The sequence below is a fragment of the Emys orbicularis genome, chromosome 4 (assembly GCF_028017835.1).
Source record: "Emys orbicularis isolate rEmyOrb1 chromosome 4, rEmyOrb1.hap1, whole genome shotgun sequence".
NCBI lineage: Eukaryota > Metazoa > Chordata > Testudines > Emydidae > Emys > Emys orbicularis.
The window spans coordinates 125,077,611-125,102,126 of NC_088686.1; the positions used below are offsets into that span (position 1 = coordinate 125,077,611).

The 24,516-nt window shown below is 50.9% G+C and overlaps 2 protein-coding genes across 2 annotated transcripts; both read right to left on the reverse strand.

Annotated features, from left to right (window-relative positions):
- Positions 1–352: 352 nt before the first annotated feature.
- Positions 353–6,733, reverse strand: CCDC86 (coiled-coil domain containing 86). The gene is made up of 4 exons (XM_065403369.1): positions 6,429–6,733; positions 5,938–6,067; positions 3,152–3,226; positions 353–1,453 (listed from the first exon to the last, which is right to left on the reverse strand). Exons 1-4 carry the CDS (start codon positions 6,731–6,733, stop codon positions 1,334–1,336), a joined length of 630 nt encoding a protein of 209 aa, XP_065259441.1. The 3' UTR covers positions 353–1,333.
- Positions 6,734–8,423: 1,690 nt separating this feature from the next.
- On the reverse strand, positions 8,424–23,810 carry LOC135877569 (uncharacterized). Its single transcript, XM_065403057.1, has 7 exons — positions 23,752–23,810; positions 19,881–20,047; positions 17,176–17,295; positions 15,721–15,777; positions 14,355–14,507; positions 12,462–12,581; positions 8,424–12,012 (listed from the first exon to the last, which is right to left on the reverse strand). Exons 2-7 carry the CDS (start codon positions 20,034–20,036, stop codon positions 12,004–12,006), a joined length of 615 nt encoding a protein of 204 aa, XP_065259129.1. The 5' UTR covers positions 20,037–20,047; positions 23,752–23,810; the 3' UTR covers positions 8,424–12,003.
- Between the last annotated feature and the right edge of the window lie 706 nt (positions 23,811–24,516).

The following is a 24,516-nucleotide window of genomic DNA, read 5'->3' on the forward strand; positions in this document are numbered from 1 at the left end:
GTGAGGTGTAGGCTCTGGCCGGAAGGCGCTTACCACAGGTGGCTCCCTGCCGGTAGACAGGCAGGCAGCTCTGCGCGTTGCCCCTGCTCCTCTGCACTGACTCCACAGCTGCCATTGGCTGGGAACTGCAACCAATGGGAGCTGCATGGATGGCACTTGTGGGGGTGGGCAGTGCACGGATACCCGCTGCTCCTCTCAGGGCCGCAAACCTTCTCCCCATGCTGAATGGCTCCTGCACAGCGTGTCTGGCTCCCTCCCGCCATCCCCACCAGTTTGTTGTGGACACTCCCTGCGCCTTACATTCCTCTGGATGAAAAGGAGAGAACAGGACACAGGCTTGGCTGGTATTTTCGGTTTCATTTCTTTGGCCAGAGCAATATTTCTGCATGGATCAACAAATCCCTTCTCACATACAGCCATGATGTGGTTGGGAGCAATCCACCCTCATCATCCTCTCCTAGCTGTTGCCAGGAACCTCTTCAACGAGTTAGTGGGTCACCTCAGGCTGACTTCCAATGGGAGTCCAGCAAAATAAAAACCCACTCTCCCGTTGTTAGTCTCAGCAGAAAGGCCAACAATTGGCTAAGGCAAGAAGGACGAACACCCACCTCAAACCTGGGGAAGAGGCAGATTGATGGGAGAGAAGCTTGGCCTACTCTGGGCAGCTGGGACTTCTGTCCTTTACCGCAGACCAAGGCGACAGCCCATTAAAAATATAAGATAGCAACAGACACAGCACCCAGCCCACAACCCAGGTCACTACAAATCCAAATCTTTTTCCACGTTGTTCCTCCTAACAGAAGATCAAATTATTGAGGCACAGGCCAAGACAGACACCAGAAGCAGCTCCCTGCTCCCACCAGCTCCACAAGCAAGTGAGTGTGTGCTGCTTAAGAGGATTCAGGGCCTTTAACACCAGGATTCAGGGGCTCCGGTTCACACATTGGCTCAGCTGCCATGGTCTTTGGTTTTTTTGCCCCAAGTCAGGCAGTATGAGGACACCTCATCCCTGTCCCATCGGGGCTTATGACACTTCCCAGCGCCGTGGACTGCGGCATCCTGCCTCGCTGGTGCAAGAGAAGACAATGCAGGTTTCCATTTAAGAGCAGCCGTGCAGACTGTGGGTTTGTATAACCCCCTGCTCTTGCGTGTGAGCCAGCAGCGTGTACTCAGTGCGGCTGATCAGCCCACAGCAGGGAGGAGAGGTGATGGGGAGTCCCCAGCAAAGGCATAAGGAGGCGGTGGGCAGGATAGCTGGGAAAGCAGTGTCAGGACAGATGGACCCCAGAGAATCAGCTGTCCTGAGGCTTTATTCCCCTTCCCCGCTGCAGCCTCACTCCTTGGCCTCTTTGCGCTGCGCCTGGCGTTTCTGCAATAGTGCCAGCGTATCCCGCTTCTCGATCCGGCGCAGCTGCTTCTTCTTGGCACGCTTCAGCTTGAGCGGATTCCGGATCTGCAGGGGTGGAACAAGAGAGAAAAGCTGTGAATCTCAGCCATGGAACAACACAGACCAAGGACAAAACACCTCTTGGGGACAGCTGGTCAGAAAAAAAATGCTGCTGTGGTATCTCATGAGAGTTGTATTTCAAGTGCCTCATAATCCCACTTCTCCTCTATAGGCTGGGCTGCCTGGTCAGACTACATCTCCCATGATGCATCACACTGTCCCTTTGTGAAACTGTATATAATGGGCAGTCCTGCCTGTGGTGCATCATGGGAAATGTAGTCTGGTTGGGGAGTCCAGCCCATAGAGAAGAATGGGAGCATGAGGTAACTCAACTACAACTCCTAGGAGGCACCATGGCAGCTTTTCCAAATGGAAACATTTCAGTTTTTCAAATGAAAAAAAAGACAGTTCTCACCAAAAAAAAAAAAAAAAAAAAAGTTAATCCTCCAATTTTCAGTCAAAAACAGTTTCAGTGGAAAGTTTTCAGCCACCCATAGCACTGGGGCAGTGGTTCCCAAACTGGGGTTCGCAGAACGTTACAGGGGGTTCGCAGAACGTTACAGGGGGTTTGCCAGAAAAATTTCACTAGTGGCGGACAGAGGACCCTGGGCATTGGAGACAGCAGGTGGGACCCGGTTGCAGGGCAGACACCCCGAGCCTCAGGGAGAGCGGGGCCGGGCAGTTGGGGCTGGCAGCCCAAGTCCCGGCGGTCAGCGGGGGAGCTGGCAGCCCGAACCCCAGCGCTCCGCGCGGGGCTGACCACCCAAGCCCCAGGGAGAGCGGGGTCGGGCAGTTGGGGCCAGCAGCCTGAGCCCTGCCCCCTGTCAGTGGGGGAGCCGGCAGCCCGAACCCCAGCGCTCCGCGCAGGGCTGGCAGCCCGAGCCCCAGGGAGAGCGGGGCCGGGCAGTTGGGGCTGGCAGCCTGAGCCCTGCCCCCGTCAGTGGGGGAGCCGGCAGCATGAACCCCAGCGCTCTCCACGCAGGGCTAGCAGCCCGAGCCCCAGGGAGAGCGGGGCCGGCAGCCCGAGCCCTGCCCCTGTCAACGAGGGAGCTGGCAGCCCAAACCCCAGCGCTCCACCCGGGGCTGGCAGTCCGAGCCCCAGGAAGAGCGGGGCCAGGCAGTTGGGGCATCCATCACACTGAGGAAATTTAAACTTAAATCCCTGAAAATATTCATTTTTAGGAGGGGGTTCATGAGATTTCACAGTTTAGTGAAAGGCATTCGCGGGCTGTTAAAGTTTGGGAACCACTGCACTGGGGCAAGGCATGCATCTCGGGGCCCAAAGCGGGGCTGTTCCCTAAAGTATGGCCAGCAGGGCTCTGCCTAGTCTAGCTCTGAACAGTTTTAGTGATGGGCTCCACACGCAACAAAAGACTATTTCAGAGGCTCATAGATTCCAGTGTGAGGCTGTTTTTCCAACTATCCATCTGGATTTCTCTCTCTCTGTTCATTTTCACTCTCTTGTCCCTGCCGTGGGCACTCAACAAGAACCATTCTCTGCAGGGAGAAAAACTGGGTTGACCCCAGCAACTCACAAAAATCTGACATGAGCATGTGTCAGCCCTCAACACAAATATGGTTTTCCAAGCAGCAACCAGGACACAGTGAGTACGGGAGGAGGAACCCCCAAATGAATCCGTCCCATGTTGGAAAGGTGGGTTCTGGGTCTCCCTGCAGGAGATGCTAAAAAGCCAGGACACTCACCACTTGTATGATCTCTGCCTTCCGCTCGTTCTCCAGGCGTCGTTTCAAGTTCTCTTCCCGGCGCTGCTTTTTCTCCTGCAGAAACAGCAGAGTGAAGCTTTGATTTTATATCCTGCCATTCAGGGAAACTGCATTCTAGAGTCATGCCCAGGAACGGGAGCAGAGGGGGAAGAGGCAGAAAAGGTGAGAGAGGTCCACAGCAAAGATCGTAAGAGAGATGGAATCAGCGAGGCAAGAGAGCACAGGGAGGGCAAGAGCTGCAGAGGAGAAGGCTCTTGCACCAGGCCCAGTGAGGTTCTCTCTAGGTACTTTAATAATTAGTTGTGTGTCTGTGCGTAGAGATCCTTCCTGGGGGACAGGGGAATCAACACGAGTGGGTGAGAGCTCCATAATCTAGGGACCTCTGCTATGGAAGTTCTGCCTCCCTTCATAAGCCTCTCTCACAGGGGGGGGGGGGGGGGGGGGTGTTTCACTGCTTCAGTGGAATGCTGGGATCGGAGTTGCAGGAAGGAGAGGCGATCTCAGGTGGCCAGAGACACTCCTACACAGGGCTTTGAATAGCAGGACACACCCCTTGCTTTGCACTCTGTATCCAATGGGGGGGGGGGGGGCAGAAAAGACAGTAAACGTCAGGAAACTGGGGTGACGAGTTTGTGGGGACCTGTGCCACTGAGCAGTTGGGCTACAGTGTTATGTACCAGAGGGAGCTTATGTACCAGCTGTTGGGCTTAATTCCTTGGAGTGGTGCCAGCAGGTGGCACTGTTCTATACTTTCCCAAATTCTTTTTCTTAGTGCACAAGTCTTATAGATTTAAAAGCCAGACAAGACCATTGTGATCATCTAGTCTGAGCTTAAATTTGCACTTTATTTCAAGTCTGCATTTATCTAGCTTCAATTTCCAGTCATTGGATCTTGTTATGCCTTTGTCTGCTACATTAAAGAGCCCTCTATTATCAAATTTCTGTTCCTTATGCAAGTACCTACAGACTGATAAAGAGAAGATCAAGCAGTGGCTTGAAGTGTAGCATATTGGAATTGGAGACCGTCCCTTTAAACAGTGTGACTCTTAGACAGACATGCTGGGTCATTTAGTTTTGGGTTATGCAAGGTTCTGGGAGCAGTGATCCTGGGAAGGAGGAAGCCACATCAATGGTGGGAGAGTTTGCTCACTGCTCTGATCAGCCAATTCTGGGGGCAGAGTTGCTCCCTGGGAACCAGGCTCTAGTGCGGTTCAGAAATTCCCAGAAGAATAAATTTGCCCTGTATGCTGTTTGACCACCTCTGTTCCAGAACTGGTGTATGGGTAAGCTTGGAAGTATTAGATATTTATCAGTAAATGTTGATTTCACCATACACGCTGAAATTGATGAAAAAATATTTCTAGCGATAGTAATTGAAAGGTACAGATAGGCAAAGTAAGAAAAGTGCTGCTTGAGAACTTATTAGGGTTTGATTTAAAGCTATTTACGTTGCATATTTTGACATGATGTTGATAATTTGTGTTTTAACAGCCATAAAGCTTTAGCTCATTGAATCTCAGTGTTTGACTGTCACTAAATAATTATTGTCTGACCCCCCCCCCATAATTTCATACAATTGTGAACATTTAAATAAAAAAACAAAAAAATGTTTAAAAATAAACATTCATATTATCCATCAAAATGATAAAAAAAATAAAAATTGAATTCTGCCAAACCTATGTATAGCATAACTACATCAAAGTCACACTTAGATTATACCCAGTCTATGTCACTGATTTCTCCTCTACTGGAAAAATAACCAGCAAGGCCCCAAACATTTGCTACCATCCAACAGAGGAGCGACGCTGGTGTCAGAAGAAGAGGCAATACAATTAAGTTGCATGGTGTGAAGGAAGAGAGAAGGTGGCTAGAGCAAAGAGGAGACAGTCCATGAGATAGCCTGGAGCTAGGATGTGGCAGGTTTTTAAACAAAACTGGATCAGGAATGGAACAGAAAACCAGTGGAATTGTTTCAGGACAGAAGTGAGGGGATCGGCACATGGCAGTAGGTGTCTGCACATGCAAACTGCCACCCCAGATCAGAGGTGAGATCCATCCAGCCCAATATCCTGTCTCTGACAGCAGCCCGCACCAGATGCTGCAGAGGAAGGTGCAAACAACCCACACGCCACATATGGAACAACCTCCCCATACAGAAGTTTCTCCTGGAGCCCAGGCTGTTCTTAGTGGTCAGCTTAGATCCTGACACAGCAGGCTTGGCACCTCAGATTTGTATCCCCTCGTATTTATCATTAATGTGGAGAGCTGAAACACAGGGAAATCATAGAAAGGAGAGCCAAAGATCGGGGTGGAGCTGAAGCAGCAGCATGCACAAGCAATGCTGCAATGGAGGCAACAAGGAAGGTCCCAGACGCTGGACAGGAGGGAGGTGGAAAGGAGAGAGGTCAGGCTCAAGAATGACACTCAAGTTAGAGGCAAACAAGAGGCGAGCGGAGGTGGGAACTAGAGCTGGGGTGTATAGGGGAGACTTCTATAGCCTGAGAGAGGCATTTCTGCCCTGGAGACTTAGAGGTGAAAGAACTGAGACAGTACAGCAAGGTTACTTGATCACAACAGGCAAAGGGGTGGCAATTCCAAGGTCAGGATACCATCAAATTTTGGGGTTCATTAACCCTTGCAGGCCTCCTCTTGGAGCCTAGTTTACCACTGTGATAACATGTGGGTGCAGGGGAGGGGAGAGACACACACACAGGGGGTTGGGATAATTGGGCAATGAGCTGTGTTGCACCATCCCGTCCCATTACCTCATGCGCCCTCTGTTTTTCTTCCTGAAGATGCCGGGCAAAATCCTTGACTATTTTCTTCTCCTGGCGCTCTTTCATCTTTCGCTCCCAGGAGGTGCGGAGGGGCTTGTCCTGAATCATATGGGAAAACCTAAAGAAGAAGAGAGGAGAGAAAGAATTCCCATTAGCCACCAACACACAGAGGGGAGCATTTACATTAAGACAGCTTCACACAGGAACAGACTCCAGAGCACTTTTACAAGGGGGAAAGGCGTTATCCTGGGTGCCCATTTAGCATTAGTGCCCATCTCCAATTCCGTCTGTTTGTAATACATCATGGGGAAAGTCACATGCCTTCCTAGATGCCAGCGCCATAAGCCTCCTTATGTCACCCCCAACTCTACACTAGTCTCCCCCCTCCCCCACACTCCATGGTCTTACTCCTGCCCCCCCCCCGCACCCCAGGCTCCCCACTCCCGTATCCCACCTTCGCGCCCGGCCTCCCCCCTCACCGCTTCTTGCCGGGATCCTTCCACACCCGCCCGGATTTAGGTTTCCCCTTGGGAACCGCCAGCGCCTCCTTGCCCTTCTTGGCCGGTTTCCGCCACTGCAGGGCCAGGGCCGGTGCCGGTGCCACCCCCAGGGTCTCGCCGCGGCCGGGCTCCCCGGGGGCACCCGCTTGCCCGTCCTCGGGGCCGAGCGGCGCAGCCAGGGGCTCCTCCCAGGGTCGCTCGGGCGCCGGCTCTAGCCCCTGCGCCTGCAGCCTCCGGCTCCTCCGCAGCCGCCTCCTGGCCGTGACGCCCCGAGCCGGCTCCATCCCCACGTGTCCAGCTCCAGCCTCCCGCCGCGTCCCTCTCAGCGTGCCAGCGACGTCATTGGCGCGCGCGACAGGAACCGTTCCCGAATCTACGCGTGCTCAGAATCAAAGCACACCGACGTCAGGTGCCATGTTTGTGAGGGGCACCATCGAAGAGCCCACCCCCCTGTCTGCCATGATTGTGAGGGGAACCATTCAAGAGCCCACCCCCTGTCCGCCATGTTTGTGAGGGGCATCAGAGGAAAAGGTAGGGTTGCTAACTTTCTAATGGCAGAAACCTGAACATCCTTGCCCCGACCCCGAAGTCCTGCACCTACCCACCACTGCTCTGAGGCCCCGCTCCCTCCCTCGCTCTCCCCCAACCTTGCTCACTTTTCCATTTTCACTGGGGGTGTGGGCTCTGGGGTGGGGCTGGGATTCATCTAGGACTGGAAGGGACCTCGAGAGGTCATCGAGTCCAGTCCCCTGCCCGCATGGATGAGGGGTTTGGGGTGGAGGAGGGGGCTCAGCTGAGGCAGGGGGTTGGAGCATGTTGGGTGAAGGCTCTGGATGGGGGCTTTGGGGTGGGGCTGGGGATGAGGGGTTTGGGGTGCAGGAGGGGGCTTTGGGATGGGGCCAAGAGGTTTGGAGGACAGGAGGGGGCTCAGGGTTGGGGCAAGGGTGTGGGGTACTGGCTCCAGGGGGGAGTTGAGGTGTGGGAGGAGTTCGGGGCTGGGTGTTGGGGCGCTGGAGGAGGTGCAGGCTCCAGGTGATGATCAGGGAGCAAAATGAGGAACAAAGCGTTTCACAAAATAATAGCACTTTTAATCTGAAAAGGCAATTGCACGGGAAGAGGCTGGTATATACTGAAATGATAACACAGTTGTTCAGAACTGCAGCATTATGCGGTTATTCTCTTCAGCGCTAATGCTAATATTGCCATGTGCTGATTATATGCTGGGGTGCCCAACCTGAGCCTGAGAAGGAGCCAGAATTTACCAATGTACATTGCCAAAGGGCCACAGTAATATGTCAGCAGCCCATCAGCTCCTCAACCACACTCCCAGCGCCTCCCACCCACCGGCAGCCCCACCAATCAGCACCTCCCCCTCCCTCCCCGCACCTCCCGATCAGCTGTTTTGTGGCATGCAGGAGGCTTGGGGGGGGGGGTAGGCTCAGGGGAGGGGGAAGGAAGGGGTGGAGTGGGGGCAGAGCCAGGGGTTGAGCAGTGAGCACCCCCTGGCCCATTGGAAAGTTGGCGCCTGTAGCTCCAGCCCCGGAGTCGGTGCCTATACAAGGAGCCACATATTAACGTCTGAAGAGCCGCATGTGGCTCCGGAGCCACAGGTTGGCCACCCCGTTATATGCAGAAAAGACATTCATTGTGTGATTGACATAATAAAAGGTGTGAGCTCTAGGCAGAATCCTGACGCTTGCCCGTTTACCAGTTTAAATAAGGCAGTGTGTCCCATGGACCTCATTTTCCAAAGATTTAGATTCATAGTTTTTAAGGCCAGAAAGAGCCATTAGACCAGTGGTCCCCAACCTTTTTCGTCTGACGAGCCACAGAGGACAGTGGCGGCGGACGAGCATCCACCGAAAATCCGCCGACAAGCGGCATCGTCAATAGGTGGCATTTCGGCGGCGACGCCTGTGGATGATGCTGCTTCTCGGCAGCATTTCGGCGGATGCTCGTCCGCCGGCCAGTACGCGGGAGCACTTAAGACGCCCCGGTGAGCGCCATGGCGCCCGCGGGCACCGCGTTGGAGACCCCTGCATTAGACCATTCTAGTCTGACCTTCTACATAACCTAGGCCAGATAGGTTCACCCAGTTACCTCTGTATTGGTGTATGTAAAACTGTTTAAGCAGTTCGCATTGTCACCACTTTCTTGATTCTCTTATGTTGCAGTTTGTCGGCACCATGATATTGACCAGACTAGTTGGATGCACTATTCCAGAATAAAAGTGATTTCATTCCAGAATAGTTACTCCACTTTGAAAGCACATTCTGGAGTAAAGTGGCTTTTATTCTGGAATAGAATGTCCAGATGGGGAGCTATTCTGAAATAGTTATTCTGGTTAGTTTCCTTATGTAAACAAGCGTTTCCTAAGGAATCAATGTCCAGGGTATTTTGAAGTGACATTTTGCAATAAGCCTTTTTGTTTACATTCCACAGCTAAAGGAACATTTATTCTTTCATTTTTGACATAAAATGTTGTTTTGTTTCAGATACTGAAAAAGTTCAGTTTTCCTTTGGGTTTGGGGATGTTTTGGAAGTTCCTCTTTTGGTGACTTTCTCCTCTTTGTTTTTTTCAATGGAGGAAGCAAAAAAGCAAAAAAGTGGTTGAAATCCCCCCCTGCCCTCTTTTTTAAACTTCTTCCAACTCGGAAGAGTTAAAACAGTGAAAAGCTCTTTTGAACTGAAAAGCTGTGAAAAGTTTTTTTAAAAGTCATTAAAAGTGCTACTTTATTTAATTTGTAATTTCTTTTACAACTGAAAAAAGTGTGAACAAGTGTTTCATTTTATTTTTACTTTTCTCAACTTGTTCCCCATTTTTCGTCACTGGAAAAAGTGAAAAAAGGGAGTGGGGGGTAACCATCCCAATTTCTTCAGTTTTCAAAAGTTGAAATGAAAGAGTATAAATTGAAAGACACTGAAATTTTTAATTTCAAATCTACATTTTGAAATGCAACAATAAATCTCTTGTTTTGTTTCAAAGTGGCATTTCAAAACAAAATGAGTGTGGGTTTTTTTTGCTTTAGTTTTGAAATGCCCCACAGAAAACCAACGTTTTCCAATCGGAAAATTTAAAAACAGAATTTTTCCTGTGGAAAGATCCAGGGGACAAATTCTAGTATTCTGATCCAGTCTATATATAACACTTCCTGCTGTCGTTGTCTAACAGCTGACCCTAAGCAGCGCTGAATATCTGCAATGCCCAGTGCAGTGAACTAGAACTCTGAGTACTCAGTAGTAAAACTGGGTAGAAAACGGATCCCATCTGGATAAAATTTTTGAGATTTTGAAATTTTTCTTGGCCCAAATCGGGATGAAATGTCAAAATCTCAAAACATTTTGCAAACTGAAAAATCTGAATTTTTTTTTAGTTTCTGTCAATCAAAACATTTCATTTTGATTTTTACCTTTTTTAATTAACTTTTTTTTGCTATCATTAGCTTAAATTTCTAAACAAAAAGTAGTTTTGCACTGAAAAAATTGATTTTTTTTGTTTGAAAAATAAAATTCTAACTCTTTTGTCCCAAAATTTTTCAAAAGAAGAAGTTCCTCGAAACCACCCTTTTCTCACAAACCGTTTTGGTTTCAGTGAACTGGCATTTCCACACCAAAAAAAAATTTTTTTTTGCTGAAAAATTCCTGACTAGCTCTAGTCAGTACCACTCAGAATCCGGACTGGTAAGGTTCTAACCTCTAGTGAACACTTCTCAAATTCGAGAGGTAAGCTTGGTTTTGAATGAACAGATAGGGATGTAGATAGACATAACATTCTGTGGGAACATTTGTTATAATAATACTGTAAGCTCAGGCTGATATAGCAAAAAAAAAAAAAAAAATGCATCTTTAGCATTTGCGCGGTAGAATCAACCTGGCAACACACGAGAGGTGGATTCTTGCTGGAGCTGTGAAGGGAACAAGGAAATCTGATACATTTATATTGCCCTAGAAGTGTGGCTTTCCCGTTGTGGCGCACTAAATCCTTCCTGGTGGGTTACAGAATGAAACATTTTAAAATCCAAGCAATGGGAGTGGTGGGGTACTGGAAGACAACTGGGATACTGGAAGGGAAGGGAGATCAGTGAGAAGATCTTTCTTTTATGACATGATCCTCAGAGTGAAAGAGTTGGATGACCACTGCCATAAAACCAAAGAAGATTGGGAAGAAGTTAGGAGGTGAGTGAATGTGATTTTAAACAGCAGTAACCCTGGTGGTTCTAAGCGCTTTATTCTACAAGTCCTGACGGCTGCTAAGGATTTGACTTCCTCTCAGAAATGTGTTGTTTGAGAGCATCAGCAATGGCTGAAGAAATCATTCTAAGGACCTGGAAATCAGCAAAGAAGTCAAGTGCTAAAGGCTGGTCCATAAAACATGTGATCTGGATGGGATAATACAACATGAAAGGAGAACGAGTGAGGATTTTCAGGAGACAGAGGGGCCAAGTTCTTGGTGGAAGCCCAAGACATCAGGAGTTACTGAGGGCTGAATGTGGCATTTACATGGAGATCATGGCATCACTGCTATGTTCTGGGACAATCAGGATGTCATGTCTCTAGTGTTTTTTTTTTTTAATATATATCACACGCTGCCCTGTATGTTCCATCATGTAATAGAAGTGTTTATATCTGGTTACCGAATCTGTTACCTTCTATCCACAGCCCATTGCTTACAGCACTCCTTTACTGCAACACAAATAAAAAAAAAATTAAACAGACCCCCACTCTCTGCCTTGGTGTAGTAAAGTTGTGTGAGGGGACCAGGGGGTAAAGACCAAGAAAAAGGGATGGATCAACTTCTACTCCATAATCCTGTTGACTCCTGCTGTTTTCCCCATCCGCCTTGTTTGCCTGTGCAGACGGGAGGGTTTGTGGAATTGGGGGAGAGGCGTGAGCAGGACGGAAGGATGGCTTTGGAGTTCACTGTCTTGTGCTCTGGTTGCAGAGAGTTCCAGGGATCATAGGAGGATTTGAGGGGAGAGGGAGGCCTGGGTTCAGTCTCATTCCAGCTCCTCCCCCATTACTGACTGGTGAGTTTGAGGGGCCAGGGAAGGTGTGTGTGGGTCAGTTTGTTTTCACCGTCCCCATACAGGCTGGAGCGTTTAGGAATCGGGAGGGTTTTGGGGTGCAGAAAGTCAGAGTCTCCTGCCTCCTAATTTCGGGGGGGGGGGAATTCAGGGGTCAGAGTCCACGAAGGGATTCTGTGAGGAGGGTCCTGAGAGAGGTCATGGGCTGCAGTAGGTTACAGACAGGAGAGTTTGTGGGGAAAGTCAGCGGATACTTTGAGCGTTAAAGCTGCTCTCATCTCTCAGTTGGGGGCTCAGGAATAGTGGTGTCTGGCTCAGCATTTGCCCCTATCCCCTAGACACAGAAGAGTTGGGGGGGTAGGGTGGGCTGCAGGAGATGTTGGGGCTCAGAGTATGCTCCCTCTGCCGTCCTGCCTGGGAAGGTGAAGAAGTGGCCAAGGGTCCATGTCGCTGTGGCTCCAGTGCGGGAAATCTCCATCATGTTCTCAGTGCACCTGGGGGTGGGAGGAGCAAAGCCAGCCTCTGCTCCATCACAGCACCTGGGGAATAATCAGAGAACAGAATTCACCTTCCCATCTCATCAGGATCACACTGAAAACCGGCATTTGGCCCCTCCCCACCTCCGCCTTTTCTGACAGTAGTTCATCCAGGGGAGGGTTAGAATCCTTTGGTGGATCAACATAGAGGTAAAGCGCTGGACTGATCCAACATGGGCAACGAATTCCCCTTTCCCCAAGGAAAGGGGTCAAGGAGATCTGATTTTGCTCCCACTGAAATCCCTGGACAAACCCTCATTGACGTCAACGGGGCTCAGCTGGTGGCTCCATTGTCAGAGCAATGGGGCAGGAGGTCTCTCAAGGGCTAAGGGAAGGGGAGTCTTTCTGCTGATGTCAATGGGCTATGGATCAGGCCTGAGATGAGGAGCACTGTGTGTGCACGGTTGCTCCAGGGTTGGAGGGCAGGGAGTGTCTCTGGGCTCCAGCCTCACCATCTGCGTGTAGTCCTGCTGTTTCAAGGCCTTGTGTCCGTACACCAAGGCGGCGATGGCCGTGCACAGCTCCAGCAGGCACAGCAGGATGAATATCGAGTTAATCCCGTGACTCAGAATCTGTGGGGAAGAAAGCCCAGGGGAAGTCATCCAGCAACCCCAGTGCACGGAGCCACCTCATCCCGGGGGAGGCCTGTGCCCCAGCTGGGAGGTGTCATTACTACACAGCGAGGGGGTGAGGACTGCCTGAGCTCTCCTCTCTGCCACATGCCCTGATAGGGGGCAGGTCATGGCAATGGGGCCCAGCCATCCAGTGGCCAGACATACTATGTGTTGGGTCCTGCATGGCACTGACTAGGACTCAAATTGGCTGCATTAGGCAGTGACTCTCCCAGTACAACCAAAGGGAATCCCTTCTCCTCCCAGGGCAGAGCCTGTCTTGTTTCAGAGTCTAGCGCCCTGCCCCTCCTTCGTCTCTGGCTCTTCTCCTGCCCCTTGTTCTCACTCGCTCTGTGAAGCTCACCAGAGACGCTCATAGCTTTGGCAGGGCCGTGGGCCAGGTCACACCCATGGGGTCCCAGGTAGATTTCAGTGACCCACCTAGCATGTTTGAGGGAGGAGGGTTTGGCAACAGGGTGGAGGGCAGGAAGGGGGGCAGCTTCTCATGGCACAATATGGGCCCCGCATTAAAGCATAGTCTCTGTACTGTTCCCCTCACTACGGCCATTGTGATGGCTGCCATCTTGGCTGGCGCACCAGGAACTGGGCTTGGAGCCTCTGGAGTGTGGTGTATTGGAAATGGTGTTAAAATTACAAGCACTCACTTTATATTGTAGGGGATCAGCCTTGGCTAGCCTCTGGGGGAACTGAACTGGGGATCCCTAGAACTAAACTATTGAGTCTTTACAGGTTGAGCTAAAGAGCCAGGCTCTCAAGTAGCTGCTGTGCACTAGGTGCTATGAGGACCCATAACACCCACACACTGACCCTACACCCACTCCTGAGCTTCCTCCCATAAGGCTGTACAGCTGAATGATCCAGTCCCCATTCCGGGCTACATACTGATGGTATCATTATACCGGTGGGCCAAGGAAAAACTGGTCTCTTTAAATCTCAGGGTGCTGAGTTGAAGCAGTTCTCAGTGTGGGCCCCATCTAGCCCTGGGGCAATTCTGCTGTTGTGGAGGCACCCCGTTAACAAAAGAGCCCGTTCCTAACCTCTCCCTACTTATTGCTAATCTCAAGCAAGCAAAAATCACGAGCCTCAAAGAATTGCAAGTTTTGTGTAAAAATCATGAGATTTAACCCCCCCCCCCAAATATGGGGTTCATTTTATTTGCCTTTCGGTTCCCCACAGCCAGAAGCCTGGAGGAACCTTACTTTTTTTTTTGGTTTTAAATGGCAGCTGAGAGTCTCAACTAATCAACCTAGTCCAGGAGCTGGGGCTTTAAGAAAAACACCAAATATTGTGCAACTCAAATAAATCTGCAAGAGTTGGCAGCACCGCTTGCATCTGAGTCTCTCAAAGGGCTTCACAAACATTATGATGGCCAACTCACCTGAGAAAGGCACTATTAGCCCCATTTCCTAGATGGGGAAACTGAGGCACAGAGTGGGGTTGCAGAGCAAGTCAGTGACAGAGCTGAGGTCTCCTGACCCACCCTGGTCTAGTGAATAATTACTAGAGCTTCCCACCCCTCTTGTTTGATTGAAACCCCCACCCCCAATCAGGTGGACAGAGGGATTCGTTGCCCCTTGCTGAGTTTCTTTTCTCATGTTGCAGAGCCAGTGGGTCCTGAGAGGGATGATCCCCTGGAGTGCTAGACCCAGTCAGGCCCTGCAAAGAGGCTGTGGATTGCTGCAGGAGTGGGGGGGGAATGGAAGAGGTACCCACGTAGACAGATTGGGAGCAGTTCAGCGGGGTCATTTTGCCGCCCTCATGTATGTTGCACCACGGGATGTCTTGGCTGATCTCCACGCTGTGAATGATCACAGCTGTCAGGGTGGCCAGGATGACCAGGCCGCTGATAATGTAGCAGACTTTCACCTGGATCAATCACAGCCAATTAGAGGAGAGCAGGGCACAACATCTGTCATCGTTACAGCACTCACCGAGATTAGCGCCCCAGTGCAATGACAGCCCTACAGGCACAGCAAGAGGCAGTCTCTGCCCCAAAGGTCTTACCGTCCAAACAGACTAGGCAGAAAGAACTGTTATAACCCCTGTCCCCCGCCTCCCACTCTACAGGTGTGGAACTGGGGCACAGAGACGTTAGGTGCCTTGCCTGAGGTCAAATCTGTGGCAGGACTGGGAAAAGAAACCGGCTCTCCAGATCCCCAGGCCAAAGCCTTAATTACAAAGCCATCCTCATGGCACGTTTATAATAAGGGTGTAATCTCTAAAGGCTCTGCTGTCTGCAGAGGCAGGCAGCCAGTTTGTGTCCAGTTCCTCTCACACAACACAAGTAACAGTTTGGAGGACGAGCGACTGCCACATCCGGGCCAATCAGCTGAGGCACCTGAGCCGACTGTCCATGGGCTGAAACAGCTGGGGCTGCGTGGCCTACGTTGGGGAGCTCTGGGGTCTGGAATGGACTTCCTGTGCTGGTCTACAGAGTCTGAGCACGTTGACTTGGAGGATGCAGCGTATCTGTTCCAGCAGGGGGCGATGGGGCTATATTGTTATGCAGTTGTGATATTAAAGTCCTAGGGCCCCATTTTGTGAGGCTCGGAGCCCTATCAACTCCCAGCAAAGTCCATGGGCTCAAATCTTCATTCCGGTGGATGCAGGAATGGAGAGGGTTGGGCAAATGTGGTTAAAGCCACCCATGCACATCCCAGCCCCTAGTGTAAGGGTCTATCTACACAGCAACTGGAAGACGTGACTCCCAGCTCAGGTAAACGGGCACATGCTAGCTCTGCTCGAGCTAGCACCTAAAACTAGCAGTGCTGGCCACAGCGGCACAAGCCAGGTAACCTGAGTATGTACATAGGATCCTGGACAGGGTTGTACTCGGGGCCACCACCCATGCTGCCATGGCCACGCTGCAGAGCAAGCGAATGTTCGTCTGCCTGAGCTGGGAATCCAACCTCCCAGCTGCAGTGTAGAAACGGCCTGAGTTAAAGCAGGCTCAGGGCTTCTGAAATTTACATCCAGGCTATGTAGGGCCTCCTAGGTGCCATCAACCGCTGTGGCTAGCTGTAGTGCAGCCCTGCACCAGTCCCACTCCCATGAACGAAAATGCTTGGAGGATATTTACCAGCCGGATGCTTTCTCTTCTCTCAGTCTCCACCAGCACGGATCCTGAGGACACGAGCTGCCCAGGGAACAGCAAATGGGGAAGAGTCATTGGCAGGTTCCCATCCCACTCAAAATCACACGCACGTTGGAACTGGGTGGAATGAACCCCACAGGATTATGGACCATGGAAGCCCTCCCCCACAAGATGGAACAAGATTGGGGGAGGGATAGCTCAGTGGTTTGAGCATTGGCCTGCTAAACTCAGGGTTGTAAGTTCAATTCTTGAGGGGGCCATTTAGGTATCTGGGGCAAAAATCCATCTGGGGATTGGTCCTGCTTTGAGCAGGGGGTTGGACTAGATGACCTCCTGAGGTCCCTTCCAACCCTGATATTCTATCATTGTCACTAGGATCAAGGTGTAAAGAGATCCAAATTCAGGTTTGGGGAGTTCAATGGTGGGATTGAGGTCTCACAGGCTCTCAAGTCCCATCTCATGGGACTCCCTTTTATCCCACTGCAGAGGAGCTGGGATTTTCCCAAGTTCTCAGAAGCTAAAGGTTCATTGTCTGGTGCCACAGTGCAATCTGCTGGGTGTTTCCTTATGGAAAGGTGGCTGTGAAGTTTTCCAGATGGGATTTGCTTTTCTTCCATGTCACCACCTGGATCCATAGCCTCCATGACAGATGGACAGGACCCTAAAGCCTATATGCACAGGTAACTGACCCTGAGCTTGGGACTCAGAGAGAGAATCGCATGTGCCTTTAGATCTAAGAATAAGGGCCAATTTAGTCCCCTGCTGATGGCTGCATCAGTTTCAGTAGTGTCTTATGGGGTGCCGCCACTAGAGAGGGGGGAAAGATCTACCATCTCCCAGACTGGGGTGTATACACAGTGGAGCCTGATTGAATGTAGGGGTGAATTTCCATCGTACCCCAGAGGAGTTCTTCCCTGCCAGAGCTGGGGCCTCTCTGTCGCAGCGGTGATTGGGGGGTGAAATCTAGCAGACTGAACCCCTCCCTCACACCAGCCTGGGGAATGGATCTGATCCGGGACAGGATTGGGGTAGAGCAATGTCATAGGGGTAGGGTTGCCAGTCTGCCGCAGCATTCAGGGGTCTCTCCCATGTTTCCATGAGCCTCATTTGCAGGCCTGCAACCCAAAATGTGTGTGAGCGCTGATGATGGCATGCTGGCCCAGGATGGTGCACATCTGCATGCCGTGACCCTGCACCATGGGGGGCCCGATGGAGCTGTCAAAGTGTTTGCAGGGTCACCACCATCTTCTCCTCCCCTCCCAAGGGCTCAGTGCATAGCACACTCCCTGTTATTCTGAAAGCCTGCCTGGCTATGCTCACTGCCTTCTGTGCCATAGTCCAGGGCATATGCCAGAGCAGATTTGTTGAGACACGCCCCTGCCGCCCCTGAAACTGGATCAAAGGGCTGAGCTTCTCGCTCCCGGAGCTGTCTGTGCCTACCAGCAAGCCGATCCAGAAGTAGACTCCGCTGGCCACGGTGAGGGCTGGGGCTGGGGATTCAGTTATCATCAAGGCAATCCCAAAGGAGATCTGAATGAAACCAGATACGATCTGTATGGCCTAGAGGGGAAGAGGAGATGGAGCTTGGTGTCACATACACAATATGTGCAGCAGCATTACCATGATCTATGGCATCACTGTTATCACCATAGCCACCACCACTGACATCATTACCTCCATCACCCTGCCATCACCCCATCACCCTGCCAACATCATCACCCCCACCATCATCATCCCGCCAACCCCATCACCCTGCCAACCCCATCACCGCCATCACTCTCACCAACCTCATCACCCCCACCATCATCATCCCGCCAACCCCATCACCCTGACATCATCATCACCCCCATCAACCCAACCAACCCCATCACCCTGCGAACCCCATCACCCTGTCAACATCATCACCGTCATCAGCCTCACCAACCTCATCATCCTGCCAATGTCATCAGCACCACCAAACCCATCACCCCATCACCCCGACAACCCCATCACCCCCACCATCATCACCACCATCATCCCCACCAACCCTATCACCCTCGCCAACCCCATCACCCCGCCAACATCATCACTTCCACCATCATCCCCATCACCCTGCCAACATCATCACCCTGTGAAAGTGAAATGAATTATATTAAAGAAATAGAATGAATTAAAGAATGCTGTATGTACCTTTAAGTAGAAATGAGAAATGCTGCAATCCAGGTGTCAGGAAAGCAGACATTAACTGTTAATCAATTGCTCCACTTAAGGGCGATTGGTGAAGCATTAGCCTTAGATCGATAAGAGTTAATAAGGAAGCAGGATATGCATATTGTGCCCCAGGCAAATTTTACAATTTTGCTCTCTCTGTCCCTTTGTTTAGTTCGCACCCTTTTATCTGTATAAATAAGACTGTTTGAATCTTGCATGGTGCTCACATTATCTGAGTGTTATTAGCAGAGCACTGTGCTAATAAAACAGGGTGGTCTGACAAACTGAGTCCTGAGTCTAACTTTGACAACCCCCATCAGCCCACCAGCCCCATCACCCTGCGAACCCCATCACCCCCACCATCATCACCACCAACCATATCACCCTCGCCAACATCATCACCATGCCAATGTCATCAGCCCCACCAACCCCATCACCCTGCCAATGTCATCACCGCCACCAACCCCATCACCGCCATCATCCCCACCAACCTTCTCACCCCTATCAACCCCATCACCCTCGCCAACATCATCACCACCACCAACAGCCTCACCCCCGCCATCAGCCCCACCCTCAGCCCCACCAATCCCATCACCCTGCTAATATCTTCACCCCATCACACTGCCAATGTCATCAGCCCCATCATCCCGTTAACATCATCATCACCATCACCCCTGCCAACTCCATCACCCTGCAATTATCATCATCACTCCCACCACCCCCACCAACATTATCACCATCGCCTCATCACCCTGCCAACATCATCACCGCCATCACCCCCGCCATCAATGCTAACCATCATCTTTACCATCCCCAGTACCGTTATGAACAGCAGCTGCATCCCCACTGCTGCCATTGTCATTATTTTCTGTTTTCTTCCCCCACCCCGCCTAGGGAACAAATTGCGACTTTCCGTCACATCGCCACTTCAGACCTCCATTCCTGGAGGAGCTCATCTCCTGATGACCCACAGTATCTGAGACACACACGCTCAGCTTCAGCCCTTGGGTTAGCCCCAGACCCTAAACTTATCAGCAGAATGAGAGCAGATGGGGGAAATCAACTGGGTTGAGGCACCAAAATCCTCCCATGGAGATAATCCTCTCTGCCTTACATTGCCTGGCTGGCCAGCATTTTTCTGGGCACACAGGGAGATGTTTATGCCTTTGGATGCCAGGGAGCTGTTAAGCTAGGAAACCCTTTAGCTGTAGCACTTTGTGGTGTGCTCTTGCCAGCTCTCGCCAGCTAAATGGGGCTCAGGCTGTGTTAATAGCACCAGGGGAGGCTGTTGATGCAATAGGGGTGTTCTTCACTTGGGGTTAGCTCCAGACCTGCTCCCTAGGGAAAGTGGGGCACTTGCCTTTTGGAGCAGAGATAAAACTGAGGTCACTCATGGTCTTTTAAGATGCCAAAGGGGGAGGCTAGATCTGGCATCCTGGCTCATGTAATTACACACTGCCTTCCCCAAATTTCCCTCCTGCTGTTTCACTTGCATATGGCTGTGGCACAGTTGTTGTGCGTCACCCCAGAGGTGGCTGCATTTCAGTGGCTGTAGGAGCTGCAGCGTGGAATCTTTAGGGATGCAAGGGGCTACGTGACCATCCAGTGGGGGGTGGGGGGTAATGCTTACAGTTCAGCTGGCGCTAGCTGGGTCCCTTGTTGGGCCATCTCAGCAGCCAGGCAAGGGCTGAATGTGCAGGGCGCATTCTAAGACACACACACACACACACACACACACACACACACACACACACACACACACACACACACACACGTTAATTCTTGCTTCTCTAGGCTTCACCCACAGCATCCTTGCAAGTGACGGCAAGGAGAGTCCATTAGTCTCCTAGAGAGCCGAGGGGAAGGGCCCAGCTGCCCCTCGCTAAGTGCACTGTGTGTGTGTGGGTCACTCTCAGTTCCCCTTTGTTCGTCCAGCAGAGATGTCAGACCCTCACCCCCAGCGCCTTGGGCTGTGCCTTCCTGAAGCCTTTGACCTGGGCCGAGCTGGGCTGTGGTGCCGTTGAGTCCAGCTGTGCAGCCCGGGGGTCGGTCTGCGGGACGACCTCTGTGATGACCTTCACCCCCCCGGATTCTGTCACTGTTGCTGCCATTTTGGTGCCAGCTGTGGAGAGAACGGGAAAGTTGGGGTCAGCAGCAGGACAAGGCAGGGGCAGGGGAATGGCAGCTCCCCACTGCAGCAGTCAGGCAGAGGGGAATCCTCCGCCTCCTGCCAATGGAATGGGACAGTTGACTCCTTCCTAGCTGGGGAATCCCTTCAGACAAATAGCCTATAGGGGAAGGGTGAGCTTGCTATGGGCATCCCAGGGGCCTGCTCACTAAGGTGATCCCAGAGGAGAGATCCCAGGGGCCTGCTCGCTAAGGTGATCCCAGAGGAGAGATCCCAGGTACCTGCTCGCTAAGGGGATCCCAGAGGAGAGACCCTAGAGACCTGCTCTCTAAGGGGATCCCAGAGGAGAGACCCCAGAGAACTGCTCTCTAAGGGGATCCCAGAGGAGAGACCCCAGAGACCTGCTCTCTAAGGGGATCCCAGAGGAGAGACCCCGGGGATGAGCTCACTAGGGGGATCCCAAGGGAGATCCTAGGGGCCTGCTTGCTATGGGATCCCAAGGGAGAAGTCCCATGGATATTTGATGTACAATGATCCCAATGGTTTACCACTTAGGGTTTCCAGAAGGAGCCGGGGGAGGGGTGAATCCCAGGCTCCACTGAAAGGCAGTGCAGGGGCTAATGAGGCCAGTCCTGTGGCTGCATTCTGTGGGGACAGCAGGTCAGATCCTGGCCCCTGTCACGTCCCAGGCACCTGGAAGTTATGAGGCTGCAGGCTTCGGGGAGTGGGGAAGGGGTCATGGCATGAGTAACCCCGCTCTGGGTAGACTGCAGTGAAGACTGGTGGACTAGCAATACGAGTAGGTCCCCAGGATCCAGGGCGGGCTTGGACAGCTCACATTGAAACCTGCCACATCTTCACTGCAATTTTGTTCCACACTAGCTCGATGAAAGCTAGTGCGGGTATGCCACAGCGCTGCAGTCAGACCTCTGAGAGGAGCATGGACACACTCAAAGATTGCTTCATGCCAAGCACGTGGGTGGAATGCCCTAGCAAAGGGAGAAGGAATCCCAGGGGATAAGGATAAGGGAGTGGGCGTGGTTAGAGAGAGGAGGCCAAAGCAGGGAAGGAGGACACTCCCCATTTGCTGGGAGAAAGCAGGGCCTGGGGAACAACAGAACCAAACAGAGATGCGGGGCGGGTGAGAAATGAAACAACAGGAAGAGAGAGAGTGAGAGGGAAAAACAGAATTGGTGTGAAGGGGAAGATACAGTAGAAAAGCTATAGGGAGGGAGAAGGAAACAAAGGGAAGGACAAAAAGTGAGGAGGAGGGACAAAGTATTTGGGAGACCAGATCCCAAGGCTGTGCTCACCATGGGGATCTTCAGGCGAGCTCCCTATGGGAGGGAGGGATAGAGTGACTGATGCAGAGGAGGAGGAGGAAAGATAAGACAGAAAGAGGGAGGGGGAAGAGAGAAGCACATGGGGAATAAGGAGGATGGAAGGAGAAATGAAATGATGGACTCAGAGAGACACAGCGAGAGGGAAATCGGCAGAGACGCATTTTGACTCCTGCTGTTCAGGACTCTTGATGGATTCAAAACTACCACGATGCAAGTGCCAATCTAACGATTGCCCCCCAGTTCCTTGGGAATCTCCTACTCCCCCCAGCCCCCCAACCTAACAATCACCCCCCAGTTCCTTGGGGATCTCCCCAGGGCTGTCCTTAGGATTTATGGGGCCCTATGCAGTATTATTAAACTGGTGCCCCTATGCCTGATGGCAGCCCGGGCTCACAGCCCGGGGGTGGGAGGATGCGGGGGGAGGAACAAGGCAGCAAAGGATAGCGAGACACCCGGCCCACCTCACGGTGGCAGAGAGTCACAGTTCCCCACAGAGACCCCCGTACCCTCTTCCTCATGCAGAATGGACATGCAGAAGGTACCTAATTACAAGCACTAAACTTGGGAATAAAAAATGTCAGTCACAGGTTTTTTGATATGCCCTGAAGTTTGCGGACATTTATTTGCAAAAACTTTGTAGTAAGGGCGAGTCAGCAGTCTTGCTGAATACAACATTAAATATTATGAAATACATAATGCAGCTCTTCTCTGTTTTACATTTTCTTAATCAGTATTTCTAAATTGCTTTTATATTTTAAATGTACTCTTAAGCCTTCATAAAGTAATCATTCCAGATTACTACATATTTAACTCACTGAAACAGACATTATTTTAAATTAATCAGTCACAGAGGTTTAGTGTGTTCATAACAATGTTCATTGCTTTTAGAAAAAGGGAACACTCATTTACTTTATGTGATCTCCATACCAATACACATGTTTATGAAATTTCACCAACTTGAAAAAATATGTTTCCAAAGATTTTAGGCATAACAAAGGATTTTATATCTTACTAAGGTACTGATTTTGCTGGAGGGTTCTTAAAACTAGTTCAACAGATAGTCAGAAATAAAGAAAGGGAAACTCTTTGTCCAGCTATCTGGAAGGAAAGGGCTGTTGTCCCTTTAAGGGCTCTCTTCAAGGTGTGGGGGTGGGGGTGGGGGGGGGTGTGGAGAGGGAGAAAGGGATTGACAGGAAGACTTTGGAAGCAAGTTTTTTTTACTATAGTAATTAAAATTAAAATGTGTATTTTAGATAAGGGTGGTTTTTGAAGGATTTATTTAAAAAACTCTATGTCTGAAGATCCAAGCATTTAAGGCTAAAGATGATTGTGCATCTAAAAGTCTATGCAAGGATTTTTTAGAGATGTGATTTCATAATCTTCATCAATTCATTAATGAAATATTTTAAAGCAAATTTTAAACTAAGGTCTTGAAGACTAACATGTTCTGAGTAAATGTAAACTTTTTATTAAGATGATGTTAAAAAAAGAAAAAAGGGTACGGTACAGAGTTTAGGCGTAGAAGTTTCTGGTGATCAGGGAATAACGTACAGATTATCGAGGGGGTGCAAAATTCAGTTTAAGATCAGGTGGCGTAAGGAATACATAATCTGCAATAGCCACTGCAATAGCGTAAGGAATACATAATCTGCAATATTCCAGGGCATGCATCACAGCTCTACAACAGAACCATTACAGTAACGCACAACTGTTTTTGTCAGTAATTCAGAAACTGACAGTATATACCTGGGGTTTGGCAAATGCCTGTTAAATGGCTTCATTACTACTTGAATAGCTCTTTAACAGTTTCAGTGTTGTGCTAATAGGTCTGGCAGGCTGGAGGCTTTTTCACTTTTTACTACTAGATCCCCTCCGGAGTAAGAGTCACCAGGCTGCAGCAGCCAGCTGTGGGAGTTTGCAGGAAGGGTCAGAACAGGGATAGGAAGAGCCAAGGGGTGGACACTAAGACCCAGTGGTGGCCAAAATTTTTAGGTGCCCTACGCAGCCATGTATTCTGCGTATGCCTAAGGATGGCTCTGGATCTTCCACTCCCGCACCCCCCACCAACCTAACAATCACCCCCCAGTTCTTTGGGGATCTCCTACTCCCCTGCCCCCCCCACAACCTAACAATCACCCCCAGCCCCTTGGGGATCTCCCACTCCCCCCCCCATCAATGTAACAATCACCCCCAGCCCCTTGGGGATCTCCCACTCCCCCCCAATCAATCTAACAATCGCCCCCCAGCCCCTTGGGGATCTCCCACTCCCCCCAGCCCCACACCCTGAGGGTCTCCCTGGCTCAGCGAGTGTCTGTCAGGGGGAATGCAGGGGGCTGACCCGCTGCCTTCACTTACTCTGCCTAGCTGTCTGGCTGGTGGGACGCCGTGTGTTGTGTTTTGCAAGCCTCAGGGTTCTCGCTGCCTTGGCAGCTTTCCCCACCTCGTTGGCCAGAGTCCAGTGGTGGGCGGGAATGCAGAGAGAATGTCAGAGGAACTCGTTGCCATTCTGGCAGCTCCGCACAGACAGGAAATTTGTTTGTGCACATTTGTGAGGGTTCCTCTTTCCCAAGTCTCCCATTCTGGCCTGTTTCCCAGAGCCGGGGAGGGAAGCAGGGGGCGGCGAGAGGGAGGATCAGTCCACCTCTGTGGATCTGGGTGCCTGTAAGAGAGACAACATGGACCAGAGACAAAGACCGTGCGCAGGGAGAAAATAACGTTAATTACTCTGTATTTTCATGAAGTATGCATCGGTGGTGCCCACAGCACAGCCCTGGGCACTTGGAGGCCCTTCTGTATCCCCAGTATATCTTCTGTATACAACATGGGCCCTGTGACCCAGGGAGCCCTTGATGCCAGCTGGCAGAGGGCACAGGGGAGCATAGGATTTTACAGGGATCCCCTGGATTGGCTACCTGCCTAATAGTTCACCCAAGGGTGGCATGTGAAGTCTCTAGCGAGAGCCAGTAGCCTACTGGTTGTCACGGTCATTGTGCAATGTACGTACAGGTAATATTATTTAAAGAGTCATGTATCTATAATAAAAATTATGTTCTTAAGGTCTTGGAGTTAAAGCCAGTCACCAGGCAGTGACATACCTCGGAGATGTTCCTTTCAGACAGA

What these genes read in the sequence shown, in the direction of transcription:
- CCDC86 (XM_065403369.1), bottom strand. Translation starts at nt 6,733, where the DNA reads ATGGAGCCGGCTCGGGGCGTCACGGCCAGGAGGCGGCTGCGGAGGAGC. An exon ending in AAGGATCCCGGCAAGAAGCG is followed by an intron (nt 6,068 to 6,428) that starts GTGAGGGGGGAG and finishes CTTCTTCTTTAG; the next exon opens with GTTTTCCCATATGATTCAGG. An exon ending in AGGCAGAGATCATACAAGTG is followed by an intron (nt 1,454 to 3,151) that starts GTGAGTGTCCTG and finishes CCACCCCTGCAG; the next exon opens with ATCCGGAATCCGCTCAAGCT.
- LOC135877569 (XM_065403057.1), bottom strand. Translation starts at nt 20,036, where the DNA reads ATGGCAGCAACAGTGACAGAATCCGGGGGGGTGAAGGTCATCACAGAG. An exon ending in ACTTCTGGATCGGCTTGCTG is followed by an intron (nt 15,778 to 17,175) that starts GTAGGCACAGAC and finishes TTCCCTGGGCAG; the next exon opens with CTCGTGTCCTCAGGATCCGT. An exon ending in GAAGAGAAAGCATCCGGCTG is followed by an intron (nt 14,508 to 15,720) that starts GTAAATATCCTC and finishes TGATTGATCCAG; the next exon opens with GTGAAAGTCTGCTACATTAT.